We start from the raw sequence: 14,733 nt of genomic DNA, 5'->3' as shown, positions 1-14,733 counted from the left end.
CAGCCTGGAATTTCAAAAGTGTTATGAGTCTATCTAAATTTTGAAAAGAGAAGCAGCCTGAATGTGGGAGTGGCCCTGTCATTCTCTCTCATAATGAAGCCTACAGGTGACTTTCTCTAGTTTCTTATTTTATCATTTTATCATCTTAGTTCTAAGTCTGCAGGCTCATGCATAGTCTATCTGGCCTGGTCCCTGAGACTCACACCTCTGTCAGTGACATAGAGTGCATCCCAAACACCCAAGGTCTTACTTGGTTTGTGGTCACATGTTAAGACAGCAACTCTCAGTCAAATCCACCCATTTCTATTGTCAGTCTTTTCGCTCAGCACCTTGTAGGGATTTTCTTCTTCCTTTTGGTTGCCTCCAGAATTTCTTCTTTGTATAATTCATTGGAATTTATTACTCTTGATTGTTTTTATAGCTACTTGCTTGGGGCTCTAGATCTTTTAAGAGAAAAAATATTGCTGTCATAATCTTGTCTTCTACTGTCACTCAAGGGACTGTCGTTAGTCTAAAGTTACAGAAGAGAGGATGAAGTGTCATAAGATGAGGAAAGTCTTTTAGGACAATAAAGTAAATATCAAAGAAACACCTATAACACTATACACACAACTGTAATATAGTGGCCAGTGTTATATTATATAGTATATTTTTATATGATTATGTTATAAACATACATTTTGATAAGCCATTTCATTTTCTCTTTTTTAAATTTCTTTTTAAAAAATTTATTTATTTATCAATGAGAGGGATAGGAAGAGACAGAGAAAGAACTAGACATCACTCTGGTACATGTGCTGCTGGGGATCGAACTCAGGACCTCATGCTTGAGCGTCCAGTGCTTTATCCATTGCCCCACCTCCCGGACCACCATTTATTTCATTTTTTCTTCAAATCACTATGACTATAAATAAATTCCTATAAACTGTTATATATAAATAAATTCCTATAAACTGTTGCAATCCATACACTTAAATTACAAAAGTAAATTATCTATGTTTTTCTTTTCAAGTTCAACACTGCAATATTCGTTGCATGAATGGCGGCAGCTGCAGTGATGACCACTGTCTTTGCCAGAAAGGATACATAGGGACTCATTGTGGGCAACGTAAGTACATCATAGTGCTAAGTACCCTAGGTGGCAGCTTGCATAGATAAATAAGTGGGTAGATATGCGGACTAAGTGTTGATGGATTTTCTTTGGTTTCCTAGGACATATTATTTTCAATAATAACCTGTTACTGTGAAATAAAACAAAAATACACATAGAAAACCCCATAAGGCAAACATGTAAGTCAGTGAAATATTATCATTTCTTTCAATATTATCAAAAAAAAAATGAATGCCTAAACAAAGATAGAGAACCTTGCCAGCACTCTGCGTGCCCATTTGCTGTGACAAAAGTAGACTTGTAATGCCTTAAATTCCTCTGAGCGTAATCCTGACTTTTTAAGCGTGACATCTTTATGGTTTATCATGACATTTCTCTCAAGCGCATGTCCTTAGGCATGCTGGTTTCAGGCCATGGCACTTGTGTAGATGTCCAGGAGTCCTTACACACAAACAGATCATGTACTGAACACACTGCTAAATTCCAGATAGAACTTCTGATAGAATTAGGCTGTTTGATTTGTTTTCTTTTCATTCACTATCACTTCTCTGTTTCTTCACTCCTTTGATTTGCAATCACGATGAAAAGTGCAGAATTCCTACTCATTCCAAACATAGGGAATAGATAGACAATAAATGGTGTTCTGAGGCAAATAAACTAAAAAGTGCCATGGAAGCAGAATCTTGTTTATAGCATTTGCCCTTATAGATATATTTTCTATGATGAATAATGCTACTATAAATAACCCAAAGCTCAAAGGATGCCCTTGACTATGTGCACATTGCAGTGTAATGAGAACAGCAACCGAATTTTGTGAAGCCCACAACAGAAGCATAGAGAGAGGAGAGGCAGGGCAGCTTCCCCAGTATGGGAGAACCTGAGTTGAGTCTGGAAGGGTAGTAGGTGTTCAAGTGTTACGGAAAATGGAACTGAGCTGGGGAGATAGCGTAGTGGTTATGCAAAAAGACTTTCATGTCTAAGGCTCCAAGGTGTCAGGTTTAACCCCCAGCACTACCATAAGCCAGAGTTGAGCAGGGCTCTGGTATTTTGCTCTGTATTTCTCTGTATCTCTCTCATTAAAATAAAATACTAAAAAAAGAAAGAATATGGAACTCATGGTCAGATGGTACAGTAATACCCAAAGCACTAGAAATGACATCAGAATGGAAGTCCTGGGCCATATTTTTGAGTCCTTTTGTGTATATGATGTCCCGTTCAAGAGCTAAGAAATAAGAGTGAACTACCCACTAATAACAAACAGATGTACCTGTTGAGATGCTTACTGTGTGCTGTGCTTGCTATGTGCTAGGCACATTTTACCTTTACATGGGTTTACCTATGACAATATATGCATTCTCTGAGTTGGAGATCTTTCTTCCCTTTTAATTGATGAGATGGCTTTGCAGGCAATTATTGGCAAAGTTGGGATTTGAATTCCTATGATCTAGCTTCATAGCCCGTGCATTTAATGCTCTGAGAAATTGGTTCCACACACTTCCCTTGCAAAGACATGCAATGAGATGATGACTGTTACTGTGGTGTATAGGTTGAATTGAAGGGTGAAGAAATGGGCAGTAGGAAGGCTAGTACTGCAGCTATGGTTAGAGAAATTCTGGGCTTTTCTGGAAGGAGAATCAATAGGTGCTTCTGTATATTTTCCTTGTTCCTTTTAATTCTCCCTGAGGGAGTATAGACCAAATCCTAGCTACATCATCTGCTCAGCTAATACTAGCCTAGAACACTTTTTCTAAACTCCAGTTTCCTAATCTGTGAGATGAAGGGGTTGACTGAGGCAATATCAGTATTTCCCTTCTGCTTCAAATCTCTTTATTCTTCATTGACTATAAACTGAGTAAAAGGAGGGCCAGGTAGTGGCTCACCTGGTTAAGCAGGCATTGTACTATGTGCAAAGACCTGGGTTCTAGTCCCTACTCCCACCTACAGGGAGGATGCTTCACAAGCAGTAAAGCAGGTCTGCAGGTATCTGTTCTCTCCCTCTCTCTCTCTGTGTCTCTCTCTCTCTCTCTCTCTCTCTCTCTCTCACACACACACACACACACACACACACACACACACACACACACGAAAAAATATGGCCACCAGGAGCAGTGGATTTGTAGTGCTGTCACTGAGCCCCAACCACAACCCTGGAGGCAAAAATTTAATAAAAATAAATAAAATAAATTGAGGAAAAGCACAGCAATGAGTAGACCTGGACCTCTCCTTCTCTCTCTCTCTCTCTAGCTTTGTGATGAGAGATAGACTCCTGCTGTAGTTTTTGGCCATTTGTGGTTATCTCATTCCAAGTCCTTTGATGATGCCAAGACAGAATTAGATATACATGAGATTTTCGAGGCAATGCAGCAGTTCGAGGCAGTCATCTTTAGAATACAGTGCAGGTCTTAGACCTGTGCTAGAAGGGGAAGCAGGGTGAATATGTAGACAGAGTCTCAGATTTCACTGCAGCTCCAAAAATGTCACAGGCTGATGAGCTGTCCAGAGCAAAGCTTTTCCAACAGACAGGATCTACAGTGGACAAAATATCTATTTTCCAGACTTGATTGTACTTAATGAGTGTATCAGTAAGCAGTGTGAACAATGTAGCAGATTGCTACAACTATCCACCAACTAAACTTCTCAGAGTAGGTGGAACAGAAGAACTGAGGGGCTCAATTTCCTGACTGTCACAAGGATCCAAGTGAACAGGGCATCTTGGAGGAAGGAACCAATTTAAATGGAGATATTAGGGAAGTTTCATGGAGGAACCTGGTTTGAGCTGTCTTTGAAGGGTAGGTGGGACTGGTAGATTTGGCAGGAAAGAACCCACCACTCTTGGATGAAATTCTCTAGGAAGAGACCATACGTGTAAGAGCTACAGGATGTTTTTTGTTTGTTTGTTTATGTGTATTTCCATCAGAGTTATCTTTGTGGCTTAGTGCCTGCATGATAAATCCTTCATTCTCAGTGAATAGTGACTATTTTTGATAGAGACAGAGAGATTGAGAAAGCAGGGGAGATGGAGAGGGACAGCAGAGAGATATCTGCAGCACTGCTTCCCCAATTGTGAAGCTTCCCCCTTGCAGCTGGAGATCAGGGACTTGAACCCAGAACTCTGTGCATGTTAATGGGTGCTCTCTATAACTGTATCACCACCTGGCCCCTATAAGAACTTCTTTTTTTTTTTTTTTATTATAGAGAAGTACTGTTAAAGGCATTAGCTTTAGTCCCTTTTTTTTCCTGCCCTCTTTTGGCAAAAATGTCCCTCCTTAAGCATCTCTTGTCATAGCTTATGGAGTAGTTCTCATGATTCTGCCATAGCACTCAATCAGGTCTTCATAGTGGTATACACATGACCACAAGTCAACATTCATGGTTTGCTATTTACAGCTGATTGTGTGTCTAAACACACTGTTCTCCAAAGGAGTCAATTTGCAAAGGTATAGGTCCCATTCCATGAAGTCTTTTCTAAGCTATCATTTACATATACAGAAACTGAAGGCACTGCTCAGCTGCTTGAAAACAAGATTGTCAATATGACACCAAGAGTAGGGGACAGTATCATCCCAGAGTTGAGTGAGGAACAGTGGAGAAGTTGAAAATGTTTAAAGTTGTGGGTAATAGCGCTGTGATTTACTGAGATCTCTTTGCTGTTGGCCTTTCAAGGGGCTGCTGGTAAGTGTTCCTTCACTGGCATCTGCTCCCAGGTAAAACCTCTCTCTGAGCTCCTCTCTCCTTTTTTTGCAGCTGTATGTGAAAGTGGCTGTCTCAATGGAGGCAGGTGTGTGGCTCCAAACCGCTGTGCGTGCACTTACGGATTTACTGGACCCCAGTGCGAGAGAGGTACGTTTTCTGAGTAATAAACTAGTATAAAAATATCCCAGAGGCTAATGTTCTTATTGATTTAAACATACACTGGACTTGTGTGGCTTCTTTCAGAGTTTTGCTGAGCATTGAGGGAGTTTTTTGCGTTGTCGTTGGGACCTTGGGTTGACAGGGTAATGAATGAATGACCTTCAGTCATTGCATGTTGTGCCCGGAGTTCTTGTCAGTCTTTACAGGATTCAATAATAAGAATATTCTTAAGTACCAGCTGACATCAAGATGAGAAGAGACCTTTCCAAAAACATGAAGACAGAGCTTGTTATTATCCTGGTAAATTAAAGAAATGGACATAAATAAAACTTCTGTAAGGAAAGGGGGAAATTTAGATGAAGAAAAACAATATACCCGAAGATCTGTTAAGACCAATTACAGGTTGTAACATTATACAACATCAGCCTTCCACTTCACTGTAGGAAGAGAGTCCTTTCTGAGAAACTGTTGTAATCACTCTTACAGGTTATTCTCAGGATAAGCAGTGTCAACCCTAGGAGATCTTTGACATTGTATACATCTGTAACTTCCTATGCACTAAACAAGTGTAGATTATCCTTTGGGTTGGTACTGGCAGCATTTGGGTTACTATAAACTAATAAATGCATTTTACTAACCTATATTTTGGTTTGTGATGGAAATGCTTGAGTTATGAATCATAGCAATTCACTTCAACAGATGCAGAGATTATAAAGCAATATTTTTATTAGTGATTTAATAATAATTGATAAGATTGTGGGATAAAAAGGGTAATTCCATACAATTCCCACCACCAGAATTCCGTGTCCCATCTCCTCTATTGGAGGCTTACCTATTTATTCTTTATCCCTCTGGGTGTATGGACCAAATTTCTTTATGTAGTGCAGACGGTAGAAGATCTGGCTTCTGTAATTGCTTTTCTGCTGAACATGGACATTGTCAGTTTGATCCACACCCCCAGCCTCTTTTTGTCTTTCCCTACTAGGGCAGAGCTCTGGAGAGGTGGGATTCTAGGACACACTGGTAAGGTCGTCTCTCCAGGGGTGTCAGGTTGACATCAGATAGCATCTGCAACTTGGTGGCTGAAAAGCATTAAGATACAAAGCAGAACAAATTGTTTAATAATCAGGAACCTAAAGGCAAGAATAGAGCAGATAGAACTAAGTAAGGGTCTTCCTGGGAAGAAATGAGGAAGTTTTGAAGCTTTTAGCTAGTAAATGTTCAATTTTTTTTTTCTTTTACTAGCAGGCCCATTGGGCAGGTAATTATGAAACTACTGCATCTGGAGGAAGAAAGTATAGATTGTATAGACTTGGGACTCATTTGCACAGCAGTGCTTTAAAAACTGAGTGTGGATACCTTTTCTTACAGTCTCCCCTTGCAGCAGCTGTCCCATCTTCATATATGCAGCTTGTTTTCATCTTGCTTATTTCCTAGCCCTTGCTGAGCAAATAGTGCTACTTCCTGCTACAGTCTTACCTATTATTGCATGTCTTAGTGTTTTCTGCTAGACCATAAGTTTCATTATTGTTCTTTCTCTTATACTTCAATCTATAGGTTTATGTTTTGTGCTTGCCCCTCTCCTTTTTCTTGATTTCTCTCTGCTTGGACCTTAAGCAATGGGTAAACCTTATCATTGCCTGAATTCAGTGTTATAGTATGAAAGCATTTGTTGTTATATACTGAGTGAGGTCAGTGACTGTGGGCACTGACAAACACAAGATAGTTGTTGTTGCCATAGTTACTACCAACATGACTCTAAAGGACCACACTTTCTCTTGCCATCTTGTCTTAGAAGGCACACCATTAAAAAGAACAAGTCTCATTCACAGTGGAACCAAAAAAGATAAAATATCTTCGAGTCAATGTAACGAATGAGGTAAAAGATCTCTACAAAAGCTCTCTAGGGGAAGAGTTATTGAATTCATAGATCTAAAAAAAAAAAGGAACTTTAGGGGGCAAGTACGGAGTAGAATAAAATGAAATTCTGGCAATGATTCATGATCCCCCAGTGAAACACAACAATGAATATTGGAGTAAATCTTTGTTTAGTGTCCTTGCCTTCTTTAGGGAATTTTTGTGTAAGTGCAACTGGAAATTAAAAAAATTTTGCATAGTAATGAAGGAGAGAACAGAGGGCAGACAAGCTTGTTGTCATTCTATGGCATAGTCATTATATAATTGGTATTAGAGAAACTTTTGGCCTTATAACATAGTTGCCCTGATAACTCAAAGCTGATGGTTTTGCACCAGAGATCTTTTAGAATGATTTCCTTGCAGGCATTTCAAAAACCTATCCTGAAACAAGAAAAGAGTGTCTTCAGTGTGTCTAACTAATGGAAAAGACTTATGTGCAATGGTCCAAGTATATAATAACAGGGTAGTACATTTTAGATATATTTCTCTCATGAAAAAAAAACGAGACAACTTTCAGCTGTCTCTAGAATGCTTCATGGGATTGAGAGTTAATTTTCTTGTGCTGCTTCTTCTGGAAAATTTCTGGAAGACTTTGATAAGATGTGGATTGTCTGCTCCTAGTCTAGTTTAGAAAGAAGTTTTTCTTTTTTAAAAAATTATTTATTTATTTATTTAATAAGCCTTCAGGGTTGTTGCTGCTCCTGGGGGCCATCTTTTTATTCCATTGCTGTTGTAGTTGATGTTGCTGCTGGATAGGACAGAGAGAAATGGAGAGAGGAGGGGAGACAGAGAGGGGAAGAGAAAGACAGACACCTGCAGACCTGCTTCACTGCTTGTGAAATGACTCCCCTGCAGGTGGGGAGCCTGGGGGCTCGAACCAGGATTATTGTGTCGGTCCTTGTACTTCACACTGGGTGTGTTTAACCTAGTATGCTACTGCCTAGTGCCCTACAAAGAGGTTTTACAGAGCTGCATTTTCTGATACTAATTTTTACATACTTTTGAACATTAGGTGACTTTTATTGAAGTTCTCAGAGTAAATGCATAATAGGCTAACTCACTCTGTAAACTGCACTTGTTTTATTTTCTGTAAAAGGTAAAAAGTAAAAACAATTGCTACTAAAATATGCTGAAGCCCTTGGTAAGCCTCAATTTTGGAATTTAGTCGAAATGGAAAGTCAATAGGAATGTGTAGATAACAAGATGTCCTAAATGTCACTATGCCTCTAAAGTGGTATTGCAACATTTGGCTGTCGGTGGATCATAGAATAAACTTGATTTTCCTAGAATAGTTCCAGGAAATAACATCTGTAGACAGAGACATTCAGTTTTTGTGGTTGAGTAGCTGTATGCACGTAGGGAACATATGTTACCGTGTCTCTGGAAGCTGCACATGCCTGGTCTGAATGAACAGGACTTGTAGGATAGAGTCAGAAAGCAGTTTGATTTTTGTCTCCCACTTGCTGGTCCTCTCAGTCCACTCAGTGGATTTGTTTTTCCTCTGCTGTTGGGTAAAAAAATATCTGACCTCGTTTCCCAATTTCTTCCCCGTGGGATCCTTAAAGTGAGAGAAGCTGTGCATGTTTGTGAGAGCTTCCATTTCCTCCTTCAGCTCCTGGGTGCCTTCTGTCACGTGAGACCTCTTAGCTGCTGCTCCTGGCAGCCTCTGGAGAAAGAATCTAAGCCGGCATTATATCAGTCTTCCCTCTCAGCAGCCCACCACATGTTGGCAAAAAGACTCAGGCATTTTATGCCAGATAAATATTCAGGACTGCAAACCAGCTTCAGTAATGTAACAGGCTTTTTTTTTTTTTTTTTTTTTTGAACCTTAGTGGAACATTTAACCAGCTAGCTTCCATAAATGAGATAGTCTTGGTCCACAGAGTCTTCCAAACTGCAGGGGACACATATCAAATGATCTGAGCAGTATTCTGGAAGCCTCTCACAGGAAATGTCATCATCACTCTCCTCCAGTTTTCCTAAGTAAGGCGTACTTCAGCACGCTGGGTATGCATGAGGAACTACTGTGCCCTGTGACCATTGTGCCATGACCTCCTTTGAAAAGTCTGCATCACAGCCTCAAGTGTGACTTAACTGTATCATCTATTGTCTTGGTGCTTTAACTTCAATGTCCATTGTAACTTCCTCTTCATAGTATCAAAGGGAGTAATTTAATATGATTGTTACATTTTGAGTAAGATTTGATATCAGTTTCATCTTAAAATAGCCATATATTGAGAAAGAAGAACAGAGAGGGAAACTCAAAGCAAGATCTGACTGAGTTTGAAGTAGGGCACCAAAGTAAAAATCTCTGGGTGGATGGTGAGAGTAGATGTTCAGCTTCACTGGGTGAGGCGGAGGTGGGGGGGGGACGGCGGTTGGGATATAGTCCTTTGGTGGTGGGAATGGTGTTGATGTACACTCCTATTAACTTGTGGTCTCATGAATCACTATTTGATTAATATCAAAAACCTGATTGAATGTCTCAAACCTTTTAATACACAGGTCATAGGCTGAGTATATGTTCCTTCAATCTAAGCACTTAAAACTTCAAAGATGTTATCAGACTGAATTTTCACAGTGGTCTTAAACTGTTAATACATTTCTTTTTTTTTTTTTTTTTGGTGGTACTGGTCATTTCTTTTTTAAAACATTTTTTTAAAAAAGGAGACACTGGGAGTCGGGCTGTAGCGCAGCGGGTTAAGTGCAGGTGGCGCTAAGCTCAAGGACCGGCGTCAGGATCCCGGTTCGAACCCCCGGCTCCCCACCTGCAGGGGAGTCGCTTCACAGGCGTTGAAGCAGGTCTGCAGGTGTCTGTCTTTCTCTCCCCCTCTCTGTCTTCCCCTCCTCTCTCCATTTCTCTCTGTCCTATCCAACAACAACGACTTCAATAATAACTACAACAATAAAACAACAAGGGCAACAAAAGGGAATAAATAAATAAAATAAAATAAAATAAAATAAAATTAAAAAAAGGAGACATTAACAAAACCATAGGATAAGAGGGGTACAACTCCACACAGTTCCCACCACTAGATCTCTTTATCCCATTCCCTACCCTGATAGCTTTCCTATTTTTTATCACTCTGGGAGTATGTAATGACTTGCTCTTTGAAATGTTGACTCTCCTAGAAGCTTAGGCCAGGGAGAACAGAAGTAATCAGTGACATTAATTTATAAGACCCAGCTATATATAAATAATGTCAAAGGATATAAATTATGGTAATGTCGTGTATGATACAGCAAATCCTAACAATAGGATTTTCAAAGTTAACTCAATTGCCAAATAATTTGATTATAGCAATAACTATCTATTGAATTCTTAAACCCTAAGACAGCAGGAATCTCCTGCTTCCTTTATAAAGCCCATATTTCCTTCAGTCCTGGAACCTCTAAGGTGGGGCTCACTTCCTGCATGCCTCTCTCAATTCATACCAAAATTATACTGCATTTGCTGATCCCAACCTAATTTATGCAACACGTACCACCTCAGCAAATAAAAAATAAAATAAAATAATAAAAAAATAGCCATATAAAGGGGCCAGGTGGTGGTGCACCTGGTTGTGTGTACATGCTACCAAGCATAAGGACCTGGGTTCAAGCCCATCTGCAGAGGGAAAGCTTCACAAGTGGCGAAGCAGGTCTGCAGATGTCTTTCTCTTCCTCTCTCTGTCTTCCCTTCCTCTCTCCATTTATCTCTGTTCTATCTAACAACAATAACAATAATGACAAGAAGGACAACAAAATGGGAAAAAAGGCCTCCAGGAGCAGTGGATTCATAGTGCAGGCACCGAACCCCAGCAATAACTCTGGGGGCAAAAATCAAACTCCATATTTATATTTCAAAACAAACAAATTGGAAAAAAAAAACACAACCCAGAATCAGGGGCCACAGATACAAATCTGATTTCTAGGGATATCTAAGTGGAATTTTGCTCAAACATAAATGATGAAAAAAAGTCTCTTTTTTAAAAAAAAATATTTATTTCCTTTTGTTGCCCTTGTTGTTTTATTGTTGTAGTTATTATTTGATGTCGTTGTTGTTGGATAGGACAGAGAGAAATGGAGAGAGGAGGGGAAGACAGAGAGGGGGAGAGAAAGATAGACACCTACAGACCTGCTTCACCACTTGTGAAGCAACTCCCCTTCAGGTAGGGAAAAACAAATTTCTTCTATAGCATAGCAAGTCAATTAGCTATAACTACTATAGAAATTATATCATAGATGCTTGGCCCTAAGCTATACATGATAACGAGATAAACAAAAATATAAGGTTCTTATTATCAGGGCCTTGGAAGCATCACCATGAAAAGATAGAAATATACATATGAAATAATTCTACGATCAAGTAAGTAGGGCTAAGATTCTACTATGTAGAGACAGATGAGAGAAAAGTACTGTCATTGAAAGGAAGAGAGAGTACAAACCTACAATTGACCAGGGGAGAAAGAGAGAGCAGCCATTCATAGAAGTGCTACTTCCTCGGTGCTGTATACCTACTGTAAAAGCAGTGGCAGAACTATGATGTCTGCTTGCTTAAGTCCAAACAAGGGAGGATGTACTAAAATCTCCCTGTGGGGTCTTCTATTTCCCTTAACTGTACTTCAGTACAGTATTTGTAGGAGGCAAGGTAATGGGATTTAAAACATTCTCCCATATACTTATAAATTAGTGGGTGGATTGGAGTCGGTGATAGTGCAGTGGGTTAAGCACACGTGGCGCGAAGCACAAGGACCAGCATAAGGATCCTGGTTTGAGCCCCCAGGGAGTCGCTTCACAGGTGGCGAAATGGGTCTGCAGGTGTTTGTCTTTCTCTCCCCCTCTTTGTTTTCCCCTCCTCTCTCCATTTCTCTCTGTCCTATCTAACAACAACCACATCGATAACTACAACAATAAGAAACAACAAGGGCAACAAAAGGGAAAATAAATAAATAAATATAAAAAAAATTAGTTGGTGGATTGGCTAATTTTTTAAAAATATTTTAGCTTCAACCTAAGAAGAGCAGTCTGGAGACCCTTAACCAATTTCACATGCTCAATTGAAAGTCCTTCAGACTGCCCATTGTTAATGTTCTCTAAGAGGTATTGGCCTCTGGAGAGTTTACGTTGTTACTGGTTTATGAATGTATATTGGACAAATATATGTGACTTCATGATTCAGATGGTTGCCAAAGTACTTTTGGTAGAACATTAGTCCCATGAGAGTTGCTTGAAAATGAAGTTACTGTGGTCAATAGCACGTTGGAGATTCTATAGCACATCCTCTTCTTGGAGAGGTGCTGGTGTATTAGCAGATTAGCTCTTGGGAGTCTGCAGGAAGATGGCAGTTTTTTTTTATTATTTTAAAAATCTATTTATTTGTTTGTTTATTATTGAATAGAGAAAGAGAGAAATTGAGAGGGGTGAGGGAAAGAGACAGAGACACACCTACAGTCCTGCTTCATCACTTATGAAGCTTTCCACCTACAGATGGGGACCAGGGGCTTGAACCTTGTCCTCGCACATTGTAATGTGCACACTTAACCTGGTGTGCCACCACCTGGTCCCCAGAAGGGAAACTTTTAAAAAAAATTTTTATTTATAATAAGGAAACACTGACAAAAACCACAGGATAAGAGGGATACAACTCCACACAATTCCCACCACCAGAACTCCATAGCCCATCCCCTCGGCCCTGATAGCTTTCCTATCCCTTATCCCTCTGGGAGTATAGACCCAGGACCATTATGGGGTACAGAAGGTGGAAGGTCTGGCTTCTGTAATTGCTTCCCTGTTGAACATTGGCATTGACAGGTCAATCCATACTCCCAGCCTGTCTCTCTCTTTCCCTAGTCGGGCAGGGCTTTGGGGAAGCAGGACTACAGGACACATTGGCGGGTCCTCTTGCCCAGGGAAGTCTGGCTGTTTTATTTAGTTAAACGCAGTGCTTCAAAAACCATTGATTTTTTTTTTAGATTCTTCTTCCCTTTCTTTTTTTTTTTTTTTTTTTTAACACCTTTAGCATCTTATTTCTGAATTCTGATTATTCAAGTGAAATACTTATTTATTTACCAGAACACTGCTCAGCTCTGGTTTATGGCGGTGGAGGGGCTTGAACCTGGGACTTTGGAGCCCCAGGCATGAGAGTCTCTTTGCATAACCACTGTGCTATCTGATTATTTTGAAAATCATCTGATATCTCCCTGACAACATCTTCATGTCCTAGGAAGATTTTAAATACATACATTATCCTTATCTGAATATTCATCAGGTATATTCATCTCAATGTTTGGAATTTTTTCTAGGAAAAACTTCATCATGAAATAATTCACTTTTTTGTATCTATTTTTTTAATGTACGGTCTTGAAAAGATATATACATTTATTTTGAATAGAGACAGAGAGAAATTGAGGAGGAAGGGGGAGATAGAGAAGGAAACACCTACAACACTGTTTCACCACTCATGAAGTTTTTTACTTGCAGGTGGGGAACCAGGGGCTTGAACCTGGATTCTTGTGCACTGTAATATGTGCACTCTATTAGGCGCACCACCACCCAGCACCTTTGTTTTTATATTCTTCTTTTTTAAAAAATATTTATTTATTTATTTCCTTTTGTTGCCCTTGTTGTTTTATTGTTGTAGCTATTATTGTTATTGATGTCATCTCACAGAGAGAAATGAAGAGAGGAGGGGAAGACAGAGAGGGAGAGAGAAAGACAGACACCTGCAGACCTGCTTCACCGCTTGTGAAGTGACTCCTCTGCAGGTGGAGATTTGGGGGCTCAAACCAGGATCCTTAGGCCAGTCCTTGCGCTTTGTGCCACCTGCGCTTAACCCACTGTGCTACCACCCGACTCCCTAGTTTTATATTCTTAAGAGGATTTGTCTGACCATGAAAAACCACTCATTCTTTGTGTTTGGTTCTCAAATATTCTAAATTAGTACCTGGACAGTCCCATTATTTGGTGATGAATTCTTGGTTTTGAGTGGCTGATTTGAAAGTTATTTGGTATTTGATTTGGTAGTCAGCCACCCAGTTCTAGTTAGCCCTTTGGGCTGCTACTTATCAGAATTAGGATTATGAGGTAATTTTAGAGAAAAAGATTTCTTTTATAGATTTAAATTCCTCTCTTTCATTGTCAGATCCAAGACTTCTTCCATCTCAAATCCTTTACTGACTTTACCACGCACAGCCATCAAATTCTTCTTCTATCTTTTTTACTATTGATTTAATTTATTTGTAATTGTTGGATAGAGACAGAGGGAAATTGAGAAGGGAGGGGGAGATGGAAAAAGAGAGAGACAGATTGGTGAAGCTTTCCCCTTGCAGTTGGGGACCATGGGCTTGAACCTGGGTCCTCATGCACTGTAGTGTGTGTGCTTAATCAGGTGTGCCACCACCTGACCCCCAAATTCTATATAACTTCCTGCTTCCCACTCACGTATCTGTTTGATGGTCAATGCTGATGGTAAACTTGTGATCTTTGTTATTCACTTTAAAGATTATTATTTATTTATTATTTATTATTATTATTATTATTATTATTATGTTATTCACTTTAAAGATTATACCAGTCTAAGTGGTATAAGACTAAGTGGTGGTGTACCCAGTTGAGCACAGACATTGCTGTGCACAAAGATATGGGTTCAAGCCCCTGGTCCTCATCTGTAGAGGAAAGCTGAACAAATGATGTAGGTTTCTCTCTTCTTATCTCTCCATCTACCCATCCCCTCTTTATTTCTCTTTGTCTCATTAGATAAAAGAGAGAAGGGAAAAAAAGGTAAAATAGCTATAGGGAATGGTGGATTCTTACAGGCACCAAATTCCAGCCATAACCCTGGTAGCAAAACAACAACAACAACAATAACAATA

General features: G+C 39.6%; 1 protein-coding gene across 2 annotated transcripts in view; it reads left to right on the top strand.

Moving 5' to 3' along the window:
* The window catches only part of FBN1 (fibrillin 1), a 278,955-nt gene that overhangs the window by 53,359 nt on the left and 210,863 nt on the right, over window positions 1–14,733 (top strand). For both annotated transcript variants that reach the window (XM_060174616.1, XM_016185653.2), the window contains exons 5-6: window positions 1,013–1,108; window positions 4,856–4,951. In XM_060174616.1, coding sequence (XP_060030599.1) covers window positions 1,013–1,108; window positions 4,856–4,951 — 192 coding nt within the window. The remainder of the gene's footprint in view (window positions 1–1,012; window positions 1,109–4,855; window positions 4,952–14,733) is intronic.

The sequence above is a fragment of the Erinaceus europaeus genome, chromosome 16 (genome assembly GCF_950295315.1).
Source record: "Erinaceus europaeus chromosome 16, mEriEur2.1, whole genome shotgun sequence".
In the NCBI taxonomy this organism is placed as follows: Eukaryota; Metazoa; Chordata; class Mammalia; order Eulipotyphla; family Erinaceidae; genus Erinaceus; species Erinaceus europaeus.
The sequence above is the reverse complement of the archived record's forward strand: the minus strand, read 5'-3'. Positions and strand labels throughout refer to the sequence as shown.